Genomic DNA, 18,707 nt, shown 5'->3' on the forward strand with positions numbered 1-18,707 from the left:
ACAGAGTGAGCTCCCGTTACTTGTCCCAGCTTCTGCCAATCTAGCAGTTTGAAAGCATGTAAAAATGCAAGTAGAAAAATAGGAACCACCTTGGTGGGAAGGGAACAGCGTTCCGGGCGCCTTTGGCGTTGAGTCATGCTGGCCACATGACCGCAGGGATGTCTTTGGACAGCGCTGGCTCTTCGGCTTTGAAACGGAGATGAGCACCGCTCCCTAGAGTCAGGAACGACTAGCACATATGTGCGAGGGGAACCTTAACCTTAAGGCTAGATAGAAGAATACTTACTCTAAGTAATACTATGCCCAGACTGTATAAAAGTGTAAATTAAAATACACAGAATGATAAATATATAGAGAACTATATTAGAACCATGGAAACAACAGATATAAATTTGATACTGTATGAATATGAATGTATGAATAAGAGATAAAAGGTCGGAACTAGGAGGTATAATACTATGCATATTGTAAAAATAGCTGATGCAATTAGTATATCTGTTGCAAAGATGAAACTGTGATGCAAAATGAAGAAAAATGTACAATAAAAACAGTTTTAAAATGTTATGATTTAAATCTTGAGGGTCTGTGGCCACAAAAGCTATTTAAAGGGGAACCATGATGAGGAAAAAAATTCAGAACCATTGGAATAAGGGATGGGGCATTTCAGACGGAGGTCAACCGGCTAGTCCAACCTGGGAGAAAAGAGAGCCCTTTGGGAACCAGCAAGAAATCTACAAAAATCTGACTTTCCCCAAGTTGAAGATGGCATTTTTCAACCTCTGACCATCAGCACTGCTGCAAGATACTCCAAAAACCCATTAACTGAGCATACCGGTCAATGTGGCCACAAAGAGCTCAAAATCCTGCAGCCCTCTGTCAGCAAAAACAGAGCTTGGGACGGCAGCACACTCCTTTTTCGCTGGCAGAGGGCTCACACCAAACTAAAAACCAAGCAAAAGGGGGTGTGGCCTGAATCCCAGCAACAGGACATGCTCTGCGGAGGGCTCTCTGAAGAACCGTCAGATTCCTGCTGTATCGGGGGAGGGGTTTTTGAATCCCACCATAGCTGTCCTGGAGAGAAAGTGAAGAGGGGGGGGGCACAAGTGGGTGTGGTTGGGGAACCTGCAACTCCCCTAAAACGCCTGCATTTGCCCCTGGACCCAACCCTGGACCCAAAGTAGGAAAGGTAGCCAACGCGAGCTACTGCAGCTGGAAGGCCAGACCAAGCAAGGGGATCAGGGTGGTGAGCGTCTGGGTGAGATAATAAGACTGTTTGAAAGTGCAACATTCCTGTAAATTAACTTTTCAACCTCTGGTTAAAGCTTTTTAAAGAGAGAGTGGCAAAAAGAAAGGGGGGAGCAGATGTTACAAAGCTCTCCCTCCCTCGGGCCAGCAGCGAACGGATGGAGCCGTTAGACAGAAGGAAGTGATAGTGTCAACTTGTAAAGCGTTTCCATGACTACTATCGTTGACATAGGAAAAGGGAGGAGAATTCCATGCATACCTTTGGCCAGAGTCAGGTCTCATATTCCTACAGCTGGCGTGTGAAATGCGCATGTTCATAGCCTGCCGCAGCACCTTCTTGGTGGATGTGATTTATGACACAGACAGAAGGGAGGGGATACAAGGGTAAAGTTCAAACACAATTAAGCGAAAGTCAGTTTTGGCCCTGCAGAAGAACATGCTAAAATGTTGACCCTAATAAATGAATGGATTTCTTTTGAACTTTGTCTCGAGGCTCATAAATTAATTAGGTCATCTTTTGGAAACTTTACGGATAGATCTTGAGAATTGCTTAAGGATGTTAGAAAGAGAATTGGAACCCTGAGGTCAAACACAACCCTGATGCGGACCTCAATGAAATCAAGTTTGACACCCCTGCTCTAAGAGACATGGCGGCTGCATATAGTCTGCCCTTAAGTAAGTAAATTTATGCTTTAAGTCACCCAGAGTCACTTCGAAACAAGATAAGTGGTAAATAAATTTAATAAATAAAAATAAAATAAAAATTTCCAGGAAGACCAGACAATTTCTGTATGAACCATGTTCTACAAAATTTGAAACCCGTTATCACCTATGCAATAGCCAAATTCTGTGTTGCTGCAATGAAAATAAGGCATAACTGGTTATAGAAATATTTTTTTGGTTTTATTTACCATTTTAGATTTAACACATACTGGCTTATTTTGTTTATGATGGTATATATTTTACTGCATAGTGTGCTGTTAGAGCAGCCACATTTTTATTTGCGTTTCTTTCACCTTTTCTATTTTACTATGGTGTGGTAATTTTTTAAAAACTTTTTTTCTGGTCCTTGACCAAATAAACATTATTATAAAACAGAGTCTCCAGTTGAGGTGGGTGATGAAACTGGGAAGGGCTGGAACAGGGCAATTCTCAGTTCCCGCTCTCTCTTGGAAGGCAGCCCACTGCAGAAGCTACAGGAAGAAGAGTTTGTCACACAGCTCAATTGACGGTTCGTGGTGGAGAACGTGCCCTGAGAGAAAAGCCAGCTTATGCGCGTATTTGCACGGGGCGGGTACTCGGATAGTTCCTGGCCAATTCCAGTAGATGTGGCAAAGTTTGAAAGTCAGCCTATTAAAAAACAGGAATGCGAGAAGGAAATTCTGGATTAGAATGCCTGCTTCTATAACTTGGATCCATAATGTATTTTCTCTTTTGGGTTGACAAATCTCTAAACTCCAATATATTCCAATCAGTATCTGTTCTTAAATGCTGAAAGGGGAAAAACTGGTTGTTTCCCCATTATTTCTTGGATTCATTTTACCCCCTTGCAAAGGAAATTCCTCACTCCATCCGGAAAGAAAGTGATATATAAACACAGGGGTGAAATGCTCTGAAGTCTGCTACCAGTTTGCTTCGCTCAAATGTGCATCGCAGACGCTAAGAAGCCTTTTCCGAGTCTGCAAAAGTAGAACAGCGGGGGGGGGGGGGGGGGGCGGACTGCTGTGCTGTGCAATTTAGATTCGCTAGAAAGCTGGATTTCCTGCTTTCAGACGAACTGGTAGTAAAAAAAATGCTAAAACAAAGTTCCAACGATCAGGCAGCATAGCTGATTGTCACACAGCTGATCGTCGGAATTTTTAAAAAAACTTTAAGCATTTTTTTTTACTACCAGTTCAGCTGAACTGGTAGTAAAAAAAATGCTAAAAAGAGTTTTTTAAAAGTTCCAACAATCAGCTGTGTGACAATCAGCTATGCCGTACGATTTCTAGCGAATATAAGTATATCAATATTTTTATTACCTGTGCGAGCGAACCAGTAGCATTTCTTACTACAGGTTCGGGTGAACCATCCCGAACTGGTATGCATTTCACCTGTGTATAAACACCTTCGTCCTGCTTCAAGCTTGAGAAGAAAAATATTGGCCAAAGAGCTGCATGGAAGCCCCAGGCAATTAGGCAACTAGGAGACAGTTTTGGGCCATCCACCTTGCAAAGAAAGGCATAACGCAGCTAGAGGCTCCCCTTCCGGGAAATTGATTTTTAAACCAAGAAGTAAGAAAGTCCTAATTTCTCTCTCCTTTCAGTCAGGTTGCTGCACTGACTATGAAGCAAAGCTGTACACACAGCGGCTTCTAAGAAAATATTAAAAACCCCATGAAGCAGATTCCTAACTTTCATCATTACAATTCCAACATCTTTTTGCTGCATTCAGTACTTCCTGCTTTATGTATTCGTTAGATTCCTATTCTGCCTCCTGTATAATCAGAAAGCAAAATCTGAAACGGAGGGATAACATAACACTCACCGCTGCATGTGATCAGGAGTCAGATTGGCTGTATTCCTTACACAGACGTAGTGAGTAGGGATGCCGCAACCTTGTGGCGAGTAGTGGGCTATCAAGTAAAAGTCCACCCTAACAGGAAAGAACCGAAGGGAAAAAGAACAGAGTTGAACCTCTATCAACTTCACTGTCAGCAGAAAAAGAATTACCGTATTTTTCCGTCGATAAGACGCACTTCTTCCCACCCCAAAAGTGGTGGAAATGTCTGTGCGTCTTATAGAGCGAATGTTGCCGAAGCCCCACCTACCCGCTGGCCCCCACCCTTAGGCCTCTGCCTCCCAGCAATTTGCCTTCTTGCAGCAAACAGCCTAGTCAGCTTCAGCACAGCCTGATTTAGCACAAGCAGCTGATTGGAGGTTGGATCGGCCTCCCGGAATACCGCCAATCAGCTGTTCCAGGCTGTGGGGATTGCCACCGCCCATCACCACCTCCGCACTCCCCATTTTCGGCCTCTACACGCCCCGTTTTTGGCCTGTTCCAGGTGGCGGGGATCACTGCTGCCACCTTTCACTGCCGGAATAATCCAAAAACGGGATGCACAGAGGCCGAAAATGGGGTGCCCGGAGTCGACCCCCGCAGCCTGGAACAGCTGATTGGTGATATTCCAACTGCCAATCAGCTGCTTGTGCTAAATCAGTGCTGAAGTTGGCCAGGCTGTTTGCTGCAAACCCCATTCCTAAGAGGTCCATAAAGGGGGCGTGCATAATCATACCAGCGTGCCTACCATCCCTGTCAGACTGTCCCCATTTATTTGTACTCATTTCCTTTGTTCATGTCCATGTTTATATTTATACCTGCTATCTTGTACATGTTTGACAAACTAATAAATACAAATAAAAAACCCCAGTGTTTACATTAATTGCCAAGCTGTGTCTATAGGGGACAAAAAATTATCATAGAGGAAAGGAGAAAATACAAACATTTTAAACTCCTCAAGTCTATGGAGATTCTCAGTCGTTCAAGTCATGATTGTCCCAAAGGTGAGGGGTTTTTGTTTGTTTGTTTCTTTTTTCTACAGGCAACCACGTTTTTTCTTTGAAGATGTTTTGCTTCTCATCCAAGAAAAGCTTCTTCAGCTCAAAAGCACCTTTGGGTTTAAACTCCCCACTTCCCAGCAGCGGTTTCCAGAAGGCACTGGGAGATCTGGGGTGGGGGGAAGTGCTGGGTGAAAGCTTTTTCACTCACCAGTCTCGAGAGGTGGCTGTATGGTCTAACACCGTCCCTGGAGGAGGAGATGAAAGTTGTTGAGCAACTGATGAATAGATGTTGGTGCTGATTTGTTTCTGAACCACAAACACCACCATTTTAGGGTTGTAATTATTAAAAGCTTCAAAGCATTTCTCCAGCTGTGGAATTTCGTAGCTTTCTACTATTTTCAGTTGGCCGTCTGAAACTCCATCTCTATAAATCACGATCTTCTCCGGGAGATGATGGTTGACCTTCGAGAGAACAAACATTCAACAATCAGAAAGAGCTAACAGCTCATATCTAGATTTGATCCAAGAAATTACAATGATTTCTTGCTCAAAGTGGAACTGGTCCTCTTTTTTCTTCTGCCTGATCTGTAGCAAAAGAAAAAAAAATCTAAACTATAGGGAGTCCTCAACTTACGGCCAGGACTGAGGCCAAATTTCTGTTGCTAAATGAGACAGTTCTTATGTGAGTTTTGCCCCCAATTTACAATCTTTCTTTCCAAAGTTGGTAAGTGAATCACTGCAGTTAAATTACTTTGTGGTTGTTAGTTGCGAAGTTGTGTCTGACCCATCCCGACCCCAAGGACAACGTTCCTCCAGGCCTTCCTGTCCTCTACCATCCTCTGGAGTCCATTTAAGCTCACGCCTGCTGCTTCGGTGACTCCATCCATCCACCTCATTCTCTGCCGTCCCCTTCTTCTTCTTTTGCCCTCCATCTTTCCCAGCATGAGGCTCTTCTCCAGGGAGTCCTTCCTTCTCATTAGGTGGCCAAAGTACTTGAGTTTCCTCTTCAGGATCTGGCCTTCTAGAGAGCAGTCAGGGTTGATCTACTCTAGGACTGACTGGTTGGATCGCTTTGCAGTCCAAGGGACTCACAGGAGTCTTCTCCAGCACCCGAGTTCAGAGTTACTTATACAACTGTAAAGTGAATCTGGCATCTGTGTTGATTTGTCAGAAGGAGGCAAAAGGTGTGATCCCAGAACATGGCAATTGTCATAAATATGAATCAGTTGCCAGGCCAAGTTTTGATCACAGGGATGCTGCAATGGATGTGGGGAAAATGGTCACAATGCACTTTTCTCAGTGCCATCATCACTTTGAATGGTCACTAAATAAATGATTATAAGTCAAAGTCCACCTGCGCTTAGGAAGAACTGCTCAGATATAAGCAAAGTTTGGGATGTGGTCTACTGTACAGGAGGGAAAAGGACCAGCTTTAACAAAGAAATCGCTCTCTCTTTTTCCAGTTTCCATCCTAGCCTTTCCTCTAAAAGGATTCAGAAGAACAGTCCCTGCCCTGAGTCACTGAGAAGAAACTGGTTGAGCTCCTGTTACAAAGCACTCCTGTTTGCATCTACAGGCAGCCCTCGACTTACGACAGTGCATTTAGTGACTTTTTAAAGTTACGATGACACTGAAAAATGTGACTTATGACTGTTTTTCATAGTTGCGACCTTTGCATCATCTCCATGGTTCATATGAATAGAATAGAATAGAATAGAATAAGAGTTGGAAGGGACCTTGGAGGTCTTCAAGTCTAACCCCCTGCTTAGGCAAGGAACCCTACACCATTTCAGACAAATGGTTGTCCAACATCTTCTTATCAATTTCCAGTATTGGAAAATTCACAACTTCTGGAGGCAAGTAGATCTGCTTAGAAATTTCTCCTTATTTCCAGGCTGAATCCTTCCTTGATTAGTTTCCACCCATTGCTTCTTGTCCTGCCTTCAGGTGCTTTGTGGCAGCCCCTGAGATATTGGAAGATTGCTATCATGTCTCCCCTAGTCCTTATTTTCATTAAACTAGATGTACCCAGTTCCTGCAACCATTCTTTATATGTTTTAGCCTTATTTATGACCTTTGCTATATCCTGGGGTCTTGTGATCCCCTTTCGCGACTTTCTGACAAAAAAGGTTAATGGGGAAGCCAGATTCGCTTAACAACCAAATTACTAATTTATCAAGGGCAATGATTCGCTTAACAACCGTCGCAAAGAAAGTTGTAAAATGGGGCAAAACTGGCTTAACAATTGTCTCACTTCACAGAAATGCTGAGCTCAATTGTGGTCGTAAGTTTAGAACTACTTGTAAAGACAGCACAATGAAACAAGTATACCTTCTAAAAAAAAAATGCAAAATTGTTAATCTGGACATGCTTCTCTATAAATTCCAGAGAACTGGAAAATAATAGTTCATTTCTCACCTCATAGAATTTTTGCAAAGCAGCTACTAAACAGACTTTTAGGCTGTCTATTATTTCTTGATGAGGCGTCTGGAATACAACCCTGGAATACCATCGTGTCACAATTCTGGTGGCAGAAAGATATGATATTAATCATGTTAATTCAAAGCATAAAACCTCACAATTCAACATTAAGCCAATTTTTTTTATTTTGGAAAACTGTTCGCTTTTCAGAGCCATCATAGCCTTGGAATCTTTTTAACACCGTTAACGCTTAAGTAATAATTTGCGTCAATCGAGGGATACAGAGGTTTTTTTTAAAAAAAAAAGCCACGAAAGGAATCCAAACAATTCTATTGGGGTGTAAACCCAATGAAAACAATGGAAAAGCAAAAAAAAAAAAAAAAGGTTGAATATTTCTGCCACTTATTTTAAAATTAGGCAAACATCTCCCTTACTCCCTTCATGCAAGATAATCCTCAATCCCTTTCAGCTCATTGATTATGTATCATCAAGTCCATATATCACTGCTTTCCATTGAGGGCCTTTATACTGCACAAGCCAAAAAGAGGGCTGTGAAAATATCTACAGACAACCTGGGCATAAATTGTTTCAACTTCTACCCTCAAAACGACGCTATAGGGCACTGCTCACCAGAACAACTAGACACAAGGACTGTTATTTCCTGAATGCCATCACTCTGCTAAACACACAGCCAATTCCCACAACACTGTCAAACTATTACTAAGACTGTATTATTATTATTATTATTATTATTATTATTATTATTATTATTATTATTCTCATCCTTCCTATTACCTATCTCCTCCTATTTATAACTATAACCTTGCTGCTTGCATCTTTACGATTTATATTGCTTTATTTAGTTTCCTAGTATGATTTGATTGCTTATTTAGTATCCCATGACTATCACTGAGGGTTGTATCTTATGATTCTTGATGAATGTATTATTTTTAATGTACACTGAGAGCTTATGCCCCGAAGATAAATTCCTTGTGTGTCCAATCACACTTGGCCAATACAGAATTCTATTCTATTCTATTTTACACAGTCACTCATGCGCTGGTGACGTCTCGCTTGGACTACTGTAACGCTCTCTACATGGGGCTTCCCTTGAAATGCACCCGGAGGCTAGAGTTGGTCCAGAACGCAGCCGCGCGGGTAATTATGGGGAGTACTAGGTACTCCCATGTGACACCGTTCCTGCGCGAGCTGCACTGGCTTCCTGTGGTCTATCGGGTGCGTTTCAAGGTTTTGATAACAATCTTTAAAGCACTCCATGGCTCAGGACCTAGTTACTTGCGGGATCGTATTCTACCCCATACATCCCTGCGACCAATCCGCTCGCACAGAGAGGGCCTCCTCCAGGTGACGTCCACCAGACAGTGTCGAGGGGCGGCGCCTAGGAGTAGAGCCTTCTCTGTGGCGGGCCCAGCCCTGTGGAATGACCTCCCTCCGGATATTAGGAATACCTCTGACCTCCGCTCCTTTCGTGTAAAGCTCAAGACCCACCTTTTTCAAGTTGCTGGCCTGGCTCAACTTTGATCCAACTATATCGCTCCTGACGGGTTTTTTTATTTGGGGTATTTTAATTGCATTCAATTTATTTAGGGGTTTTTAAACATTGTGTTTTTACTTGTTTTTATCTATCACTTCACCTCCTCCTTGTATATGTCGTGTATATGTCTTGGTATATGTTTTGTTATATGTATGTCGATATATTTATTTCCTATGTTTTGTTGTACGCCGCCCCGAGTCCTTCGGGAGAGGGTGCGGCTAAGAAATAAATATTTATTATTATTATTATTTTATTCTATTCAGATCTTTGCCATGAGCATCTGTCTTGAAGGTTTCCCAATGGTGCCCTCATCACCAGAGTAACTGAGTCCACCTTGTTGCTGGTCGTCCTCTCCTTGTTTTCCCTCCCAGCTTTCCCAACATCAGGGCTTTTCCAGAGCTCTGGATCTTCATGTCGTGTGTCCACAGTAGGATAATTTCAACTTGGTCACTTGTGCCTCGAGTGGGAACTCTATTGACTCCACTGATTTGTTCAATGGTCCCTTGGTTTGTTTTCTTTTGCTGTCCATGAGCATCAAAACCGCTCCTATCCTGCTTCTTTAAAATCCAATTTTCACTTTCATAGAGTGTCATAGGAAATATCGTGGCTTGCACATCTCTGATCTTTATAGGTATAGAGACAATCATGGCATCTGAATATATTTCCCAGGGTTGCCTTAACTGCTCCCTTAAATGCTGCATATTTCTTGACTGCTCGTTCCTTTACTGGTTGGACCTTACAGCAGAAACCACCCACCATTTCAATATCTTCACTGTCAGTTCTACCTGTCATTATTAGTCTTCTTTAAATTGCTGGCCTTCTAATTTAATGCTAGTCCCAAATTTTCACTGTGCTCTTTATCTTTTCGTACTTGTAGATCCTTTGCCTTTCCCACCCGGCGTCTTATTAAATATCCTCCGTAGCAAAACAAAAGGAGGAAGAAAAGAAAACTCTCCCCAACCCCGTGCAGCTAGTGGCTCCTGGGAAATGATCAGGATTAAGACCTGCTGTAACTGGTTCCATATCCAAGACAAGAGAGGGAAGACTGAGGATTCTCTTTCTGAAGTCAGCTGATGAGCAGATGGTGGAACACGAGGAAGAAGGGTGGCGAAGAAGGCTGAGCAGGAGAATATGTGGATTAAGCTTAGCTCAGAAATAAGCCAAGCTGCTTCCTAACTTTTGACAGGAAGGATATTGTTTTCAAATTTAAAAAACTGAATATATAAATCACCAGCAGCATATTTTATCCTCAAGACCAGAAGTATCAAATTCTTGGAAATCAGTCTTCAGAGCTGAAGAGGCTTCTTGAATGAGAAGCAAAACATCTTCCAAAAAACCCCCAGAAAGTCCAGTTGCCTCTTGAAAAAAGCACCTTTGGGACAACCGTGGCCTGAATGACTGAGAATCTCTACAGACTTTTAGCTACACAATTTGGGATGAAGACCCTTTGAATGGTGGGAGTAGGAATGGATTTCCAGAGGGAAAACTGCAGACTCCAGGAACCACTTGCACCACTCAGGTGACTCTGAGGACACAGATAAACCTCCAAGGGCTTCAAGGACCCTCTAAAAGGAAGCAAATGACCAGCTATCTGCAAGGACTGTAAACCCTTCCCTTCCCCACCATCCAGTCAGAGCTGAAGAAGCTTCTTGGATGAGAAGTGAGACGTCTTCAAAAGAAGAACAAGAAAGCCCAGTTGCCTCCTGAAAAAGCACCTTTGGGACAACCATGACCTGGAGGACTGAGAATCTCCACAGCCATTCTATGTGAACTCAAGCAAGGGCCCGTGTCCTAAAATAGACCCATAGATCTGAATGCCAAAAAGTTTTCAGAGTGCACTTTATAGTAGTCCAGCATATCTAGAATAAATCTTAACATTGTTTTTCATTTGTCTTTTGGGTAAGAATCCATTTTGGTCTGGATATATAAATTTAATAATGATAGAGGCCTGTAGTTCTTTTCCTGTGTTAAAAGTTTTTTTTTTTTTTAAAAAAAGAGGACACTTACGGATTGATACTTGCCACAAAGCCCACAACTGAGCGCTTCCCCCTGCTGGGATCATGATACACGTCTATGCCAATCACCATCAGCTGTTTCTGGAAGGAAGAACAAGGTGTTACTCTACACATGCACATCTGCAAGGGATATCCAGCTAGATAGGCAGACAAACAGCTGTGCTTAAAGGTTTCCTGCCCGTTTGTTTACACCTGCATTTATTTACACCTGCATTTATTTATTTTTATAAACAACTCAAGGCAGTGGACATAACTCACTCTCCTTCTTTCTACTTTCCCCACAACAACCCTGCGAGGTAAGTTGAGCTGAGACAGAGGGACCTGTCCAAAGTCACCCAGCTGGCTTTTGTGTCTAAGGTAGGATTAGAACTCAGAGTCTCCTGGTCCCTAAGCCTGGTGTTCTAACCATTAAACAAAAGGGTGCTTTTTCAAAAGGCAATTGGACTTTATTTGATTTTCTTTTCCCCCCTTCAAAACATTTCGCTTCTCATCCAAGAAGATTCTTCAGTTCTTGGATGAGAAGTGAAACGTTTTCAAGGGGGGAAAAAACAAAGTCCAACTGCATCTTGAAAAAGCACCTTTGGGACAACCCTGACCTGGGTGATAGCTCCCTCTTGTGCATCCAACTTGAGAATACGGGAGGGAAAACAGTAAGCAAGCAAGCTGGCCTGTCATTACTAACCTTAATAGAGGCCTGCAAAACAGCGATCCCTCTCCTACTTTGCTACTTTTGGGGCTCTGCTTCTCTGCACAATACTGAGCCCTTGTCTTTATAGCATGGGAGTTTCCCCGTGGCTCATCCAATAATTCAAGCTAATCTTGACTCCTGGTGACTACAGTAAGAGTGAGCCTCCCTTTTCTTATCACCTTCCATAAAAGGACCATGGTAAGGTATTTTCATAGCTGACATTTTTGGTACGTTTAACAACAAAATGTGATAAATAACTTTCTCTCTATTCAAATACATTAATGTGTTATCCATTTTCTTAAGTATAAGCACTTCAGGCAGCAAACGCTGCCAAAGACGGTAGCATTTCTACTTTTCATATTCCAAGAGAAAGCTCTCTTCTGTAATAGCAATAATACTTAGACTAGACGTCTGCCTGGAATCCACACTGCATATCGGACATTAACACAATCCAGCTAGCCCAGAGGTATTTCACCAGAAGAGTCCTCCACTTCTCTGCTCACAATAGAATCCCTTATGTCACCAGTCTTGAAATTTTGGGCTTGGACAACCTTGAATGACGCCGGCTAAGGTCTGGCCTAAGTGTAGTACATAAAATTGTCTGCTATTGTCAGGTAATGAGGATAAGTAGGTAATGACTACCAACAATAATGGATGATAGGATTAAGGCTGATATTACCGTATTTTTCAGAGTATAAGACACTCTGGAGTATAGCACCTTAGTTTTGGGGGAGGAAAATAAGAAAAAAAAATCTGCTTCCGTCTACCAGCATCCATCTGGCTAGCGTCCTTAGCAAACAGCTTGGTCAGTTTCAGCACATTAGTTTGCAGGTTGTGTTCGCGCATGCAAGCTTCGTTGGGGCTGATACGCAGCTTCAAAAACACAGCTGCTCGATGCAGGGAGCTCCAGTAAGTAAAGCAGGCGAAATGCAGATGTGGTCAGGCAAAGCAGCAGCTGTTCCGGGTTGCCATTTTGGCCTCCGCGCCTCACGTTTTCAGCTCCAAACACTCCATTTGAGACCTGTTCAAAGCTGCAGGGATCGCCAAAGCACATTGCCACCTAAAAATGTGACGCACATAGGTTGAAAATGTGATACACGGAGGTGGCGATCAGCAGCGATGTGCTCTGGTGATCCCCGCAGCCTTCAACAGGTCTCAAACAGAGAGTTCAGAGGCTGAAAACACAACGCGCAGATGCCAAAAACAGAAGCCACAGAGGAAGCAATGGTCTGTGGCAATCCCTGCAGCCTGGACCAGGTATAAAACGTGAAGGCTGAAGGGTGGGGGTCGGCAGCTGGGTGGGATACATTCGGTGTATAAGATGCACCCAAATTTTCATCCTCTTTTATGGGGGGAAAGTGTGTCTTATACTCCGAAAAATATGGTAATGTGTTTTAAGCATATCAGTTGAATTCTTTGGTGGGATGTTTTGTACATCTTCCCTTGTCTCTTTTTGAAAAAGCATCTTATCTGAGAAAACTGTAAGAGGACAGAAATGACCCTGACCACTGTTCTCCATCTGAGATTGTAACATATTATTTTCAAGGCTCCCAACTTTCAGCAGGTTATAATTAAGTGAAGGGGGATGTCTAGAGAAGTGAAAGGAACTGAAAAAGATGGATATTAATAGTGCCACTTAAAGGACACACGTATGCATACTTAAAATATGCAACATTATTTTAGAGAATTATCATTCTTACTGAATTAAGTTTCACTGAAGAGAAATAATGTCAGTATTACTTACCAATGGAATGTCCACACCCCACAACTCTCCACCTAACTTGCAATTAATTTGCAACAGAATCTTCTGTGCTATACTTCTAAGTTTAGTATACTGTGTTGTAATGGTTCGAACATTAATAACCTGTAGCAATTAATGATTAGAATTAGTAAATGCCCGGGCAAGAAACAAATGTTTCTCTTTCAACAATTCTCAGTTTGATTATTGCATAAAATATATTTAAGCCATTCCACTTCGAGCTAAACTTTCCTGACTTCATCAGAAGAGTTCTAAATTCAAAATAGCCCTGCTTTGAATGTACACTTTTAGTACACTTCCACTAAAATCAGAAGAGCATTGAAATATTTCTTATGAAGTTAGAAACAGCCCGTTCTAAAGTCAAAATGATTCCATATTTTTCACATCTAATTACAAGCTGTGAGTTTTAATATATTTACAAGGCAATAAGAGGTTATTATTGCTTAAAGCAGGGGTGTCCAAACTTGGGAACTTTAAGACTTGTGGACTTCAACTCCCAGAATTCCCCAGCCAGCATGGCTGGCTGGGGAATTCTGGGAGTTGAAGTCCACAAGTCTTAAAGTTCCCAAGTTTGGACACCCCTGGCTTAAAGTAAACACCGTTTCCCCCCTCACAAAAAATTAAGCCTCAATTCAACAAATTTTTTAAACATATTTCCCAATATAACACTCTTAAGTTATTAAAAAATAGGGTTTAACCAGGTTTTCTCCATATTTCTACATTCTAAAAAAAATCTGATTCTAAGGATCCATTTATTAAACTATTGAATTCTCAATTCGCAATGAAAAGCTAAACGTTGTTGACATTCGTTACTAAACATTGACTAATATTTGAAGACAACTGTCCAAAGCTGATATACGAACTATGTATATATAAACAGTATAAACTGTTTCCTGTTACACCTTGTGTTGGGCCTCAAAGACACTTCAGAGGCTCTTCATAAAAGCGCAGGTGATCAAACAAGTAATATCACCATCAGTAACATCCATTCAAGCATTTTTACAGGCTCAAGAGACAGACAACTATTCGGCGTACCTGGGAAGGAACCGGATTCTGTACATTACACAGCCTTTTAATGGCCCTGTACAAATCATCTTTACTTCCTGTGATAATACAAACGACTAATTGTATTGATCCCTTAATAAAGAAAAAGGACAGTAAGTAACCAGCTTGCAATAAGACCATTAAATACCAGTATACCACTATGGGTTAGACATACTGGGAGGTGGAACTAATGTCATTTATTAATTTACATCATGCTTTTATTTCATGCAACTCAAGGCAGTGAACTAGTTAGTTAGTTGTTTACTTTATTGTCATTGTACATGGTACAATGAAATTAAATGCCCAATACAGTGTACATTATAACTATAAAAATAAAAACACAAACATAACATACTTTACATTCTATATAATTGAAATTGAAAACCCGATATTGCACTATACAGTAGAATTCAATATAGGTACTGCTCTGGGATAGAAGCTGTTTTTCAGCCTATTTCTCCTTGTTTTTATTATCCTGTACCGTCTGCCAGATGGTAACAGTTCAAAAGAAAGAGTGCCCAGGATGAGATGAATCTTTAAGGATGTTTTGAACTTTCTTAAGGCAGCGGGAGCTATAAAGCTCTTCCAAAGAGGGGAGAGGGCAACCAATGACCCTCTGGGCAATGAGCACTGTCCTATCTGCCGCTGTGCAATTGGCAAACCATACAAAGGTGCAGTAAGTTAAAATACTCTCTATGGTGCAGCGATAGAAGGGCACCAGCAGTTTTTCATGCTAATGGAACTAATGCTTCCTTCTTGCAATTTCCCCACAACAAAGACTCTAATAAGTGGGTTAAAAGCCCAAAGTCTCCCAATCCAGAGTCTCCTGATTTCTAGACTAGCACCTTAACCACTACACCAAATTGGCTCTTGGCCATTACTTTATGGTTGCAAAAATATTTCAAACCTGAATGCCAAACAACAGTGGTACCTTGCTACTCAACTGCTTCGAAACTCATCAAATTTGATACTCAACACACTTTGATGTGAAAATTTCATCCCTGTACTCATTGTTTGTTTAGTACTGGACATACAAGCTAGAACTTGTCGGTGTCGACTGCCTTGTGATTCGCTACATTGTTTCTTAAGGGAAAATTTTGTTTTGCTACTCATTGTTTTTGTTACTCATCACGTCTCCCGAAACCAATTAATGATGGGTACCAAGGTACCACTGTATATGTTTGTTCATATTTCAACAAAATATGAATCCATTAGAAGGCAAACTGTTGAGGCTCAGCAGCTTCCTCCCAGGGAAGATTTACCAAGATCAGATTCTAGACATTTGCTCTATCCATCCCAACTATACATTCCTCTTCCTTCTCCCTTCCTGTCTTAATATTCTGTATCTCAGTATACTTTATTTGAAAGCAAGATCAATAAATGCTGCAAGGGGGGGGGGGAGAATCAAACAGGAAACCACCGTCATAAAATCACAAACCCATAAACTCACACCTCGCTATTTAGCAATGATCTGATAGCTCTGGCATATGTCTCTATTCGGTCATCTTTCAATTCTTTCCAAATAGGTGCCGCTAATGGGATTTCAAGTGCTCCTGAGATTTTTTGCAGTATGCTGACTAGTTCGTGCGCTTGCTCCATCGTCCGCTTTGGGTAAAAGAGTGCCCAGAAATGAATTGGAACCTAAGAAAAAAGAAAAGAAAAGGCAAACATACTTTTGACACTTGAAACAGACACCTGCTAAAATGTAATGGCATCCGAGGGATTTGAGGATAATAATATATTTTTTACTAACAAGAGTCCTCAACTTACAACCATTTGTTGAGCGACCACAGTTGCAATCGCACTGAAAAAAGTGACATATATTTACTCTAATGGCTGTTCCAGTAACCTCATGGCCATGTGATCAAAATTCAGGGTCTTGGCAACTGGCATACATTTATGATGGCTGTAGTGTTCCAGGTTCACATGATCACCCTTTGTGACCTTCGCAGTCAGCTTCTGACAAGCAAAGACAATTGGTGAAGCTGGATTTGCTTAAAGTCGTGATTCACTTAACAACTGCAATGACTCATTCATTCGTTCGTTCGTTTACTGCCCATCTCCTGGTGAGCTGTGGTGGGGCAGTGGTTACAATGCAGTATAGCAGGTTAACTCACTGCTCACTCCAAGTGTTCGATCCTGACCGTCTCAAGGTTGACTCAGCCTTCCATCCTTGAGGTGGGTAAAATGAGGACCCAAATTGTTGGGGGCAAGAGGCAAACTCTATAAACGATTAGAGGACCGTAAAGCAGTACATAAGTCTAAGTATTATTGCTATCTTGCCTTAGGGGCAACTCCAGGTACCTTACAACATTAAAAGCTATAAAACCGTAACTGCTGGTTTACGATCCTAAAAGGCAAATGCTATCCACCATTTCAATTTCTTCAGTATCAATATTACAGCTGGTTATTAATCTTCTTTATGTTCTAGCCATATTTTTTCACTGTGCCCTTTGGCTTTCATTACCAGAGCTTGAAGGCTCTTTGCATTTTCAGTTAACAAACTAATAGCTATCAACGTAATACAAGTTATTGATATTTCTTCCTCTGATTTTTAAAGCCACACTCTTCTTCCAATCGGGCTCCCCTCTTCCCCATTGCTTGTCAGGTGGTCACAAAAAGTGATCAGATGACCCCAGGACCATGCAATCGTCATAAATATGAGTCAATTGCCAAACATCTGGATTTTGATCACATGACCAGGAAGAATGGTCATGTTTTTCAGTGCCATTGTAACTTCAGTCACTAAACTTATAAGTCAAGGACTAACAGTAATATCTTTGGTTTCCTCTTTTGCCAAGGACATTCCACAGCTTGACATGACTGACATGAGCAAAAGCATTTTTATGAAGCACACATTGACTCCTTGTGCAAATTCTCTGGCTTTCTTGATTATTCAGCATGCATCAACAATATGCAGAGTGTATTATTGTGATCCGTTTGTCCGCCTCTTCTAAAACTAGCTTGAATATTTGGTTTCTAACTTTCCATTTATGGTTCCAATCCGCAGGGCGTGAATTTGGGGATTACATTCCTTGTATGGAAAAGTTATTATATGTTTGCACGCAGACTCTCCCAGACTTTTCCTTCTTTTGGTACGCAGACTGACCTCTATTGGTTATTCTATTGATCTCCAGATTCATTGGCATTGTTTGGGCAGGACTTTTGTTGATTCTTCTGTTGCTTGCCATATTTTTTCTAGAAATATTTCCAACAATCCTATAGCCTTCTGACCAGATTGACTAGATCAGCCAGACTGTTGATCTAAAACCATCTAGTTCTAGAGATTTTTCAAAATAGGGAGTATCTTCTAAGATATTACGGATTTGACATTCCTACTGTAGAGCCTTTTGGTATAAACCTTCCTCTGCTATTTGATCTTCTTCAGTTAGTAGCCATCCTTTGAACATTCTTTGGTGTAGCTATTCAAGGTTCAAACCACCTTCTCAGCTCAGAGAGCTTCTGGACTATTTTTTTCTGTTTATATCCAGTGTCTTTACAGGTGTTGCTGCAATACTGCTCCTTTTCTTTTACCAGCTTTCTAAAATGCTTTGTTAATTTTTTTCCCTTATTTTTTTCCCCTTGGTTGTGGCTTCTCTTGAAAATTTCCTGTTGGTTCCGATATTCACTTCCTTTCTTCTGTTTCGGCGAGTATATGTTCAAGAACACACTGCAGACATTAGTTGGCTTTGCTCTGTTACTTTAGCTTGTTGAGGAACTCACACAGAAGTAGTTTTACTATTTGTTCCAGAATTAGTCCCTGATACTTCTATACTGCAGTTATTGAGTGCTTCCATTTCCTTGTACCAATAACATAGTCAATTTTATTTTTGTGACTTCCACCTGGTGATCTCTATGTATACAACTTTGAGAGGTCTTAGCAATAAAAAATTAGATTGGCAGCAAGTAATTATCCTGTTTCATTCCAGTTTCCTAGACCATGCATCTAATTATTTATGTCTTCCTTAATGCTGCTTTGGCATTCCAGTCTCCTACCACAAGCAGCATATCTTGATTTCACAATGGGTCAATTTCAGATTAAATTTGACACAAAATTGGGCAATTGCCTCCTTTTTTATATCAATGGAACACAAAGAGGAAGAAACAAAGACAAGGAAGAACCCTAGGCTTTTACTGTTCACACATCTTCCCAACTACAGGTAACTCATGACTACAATTGAGCCCCACATTTCTGTTGCTAAGTAAGACATTCGTTAAGTGAGTTTTGCCCTATTTGAAGACAGTTCTTGCCACAGTTTTTAAGTCAGGGGTGTCCAAACTTGGGAACTTTAAGACTTGTGGACTTCAACTGCCAGAATTCCCCAGCCAGCATGGCTGGCTGGGGAATTCTGGGAGTTGAAGTCCACAAGTCTTAAAGTTCCCAAGTTTGGACACCCCTGTGTTAAGTGAATCACTGTAGTTAAGTTAGTAACAAGGTTGT

General features: G+C 41.4%; 1 protein-coding gene across 3 annotated transcripts in view; it reads right to left on the minus strand.

The window, feature by feature from the left end:
- Window positions 1-1,968: 1,968 nt before the first annotated feature.
- PIWIL2 (piwi like RNA-mediated gene silencing 2) overlaps window positions 1,969-18,707 on the minus strand; it is a 45,122-nt gene continuing 28,383 nt past the window's right edge. For all 3 annotated transcript variants that reach the window (XM_081960737.1, XM_081960736.1, XM_081960738.1), the window contains exons 16-23: window positions 15,719-15,907; window positions 14,258-14,359; window positions 13,208-13,327; window positions 10,768-10,856; window positions 7,203-7,308; window positions 4,993-5,246; window positions 3,772-3,879; window positions 1,969-2,595 (exon numbers count right to left, since the gene is read on the minus strand). In XM_081960737.1, coding sequence (XP_081816863.1) covers window positions 2,439-2,595; window positions 3,772-3,879; window positions 4,993-5,246; window positions 7,203-7,308; window positions 10,768-10,856; window positions 13,208-13,327; window positions 14,258-14,359; window positions 15,719-15,907 — 1,125 coding nt within the window. In that variant the 3' untranslated portion in view covers window positions 1,969-2,438. The remainder of the gene's footprint in view (window positions 2,596-3,771; window positions 3,880-4,992; window positions 5,247-7,202; window positions 7,309-10,767; window positions 10,857-13,207; window positions 13,328-14,257; window positions 14,360-15,718; window positions 15,908-18,707) is intronic.

This window comes from Natrix helvetica (genome assembly GCF_964273705.1).
Source record: "Natrix helvetica genome assembly, chromosome: 8".
In the NCBI taxonomy this organism is placed as follows: Eukaryota; Metazoa; Chordata; class Lepidosauria; order Squamata; family Natricidae; genus Natrix; species Natrix helvetica.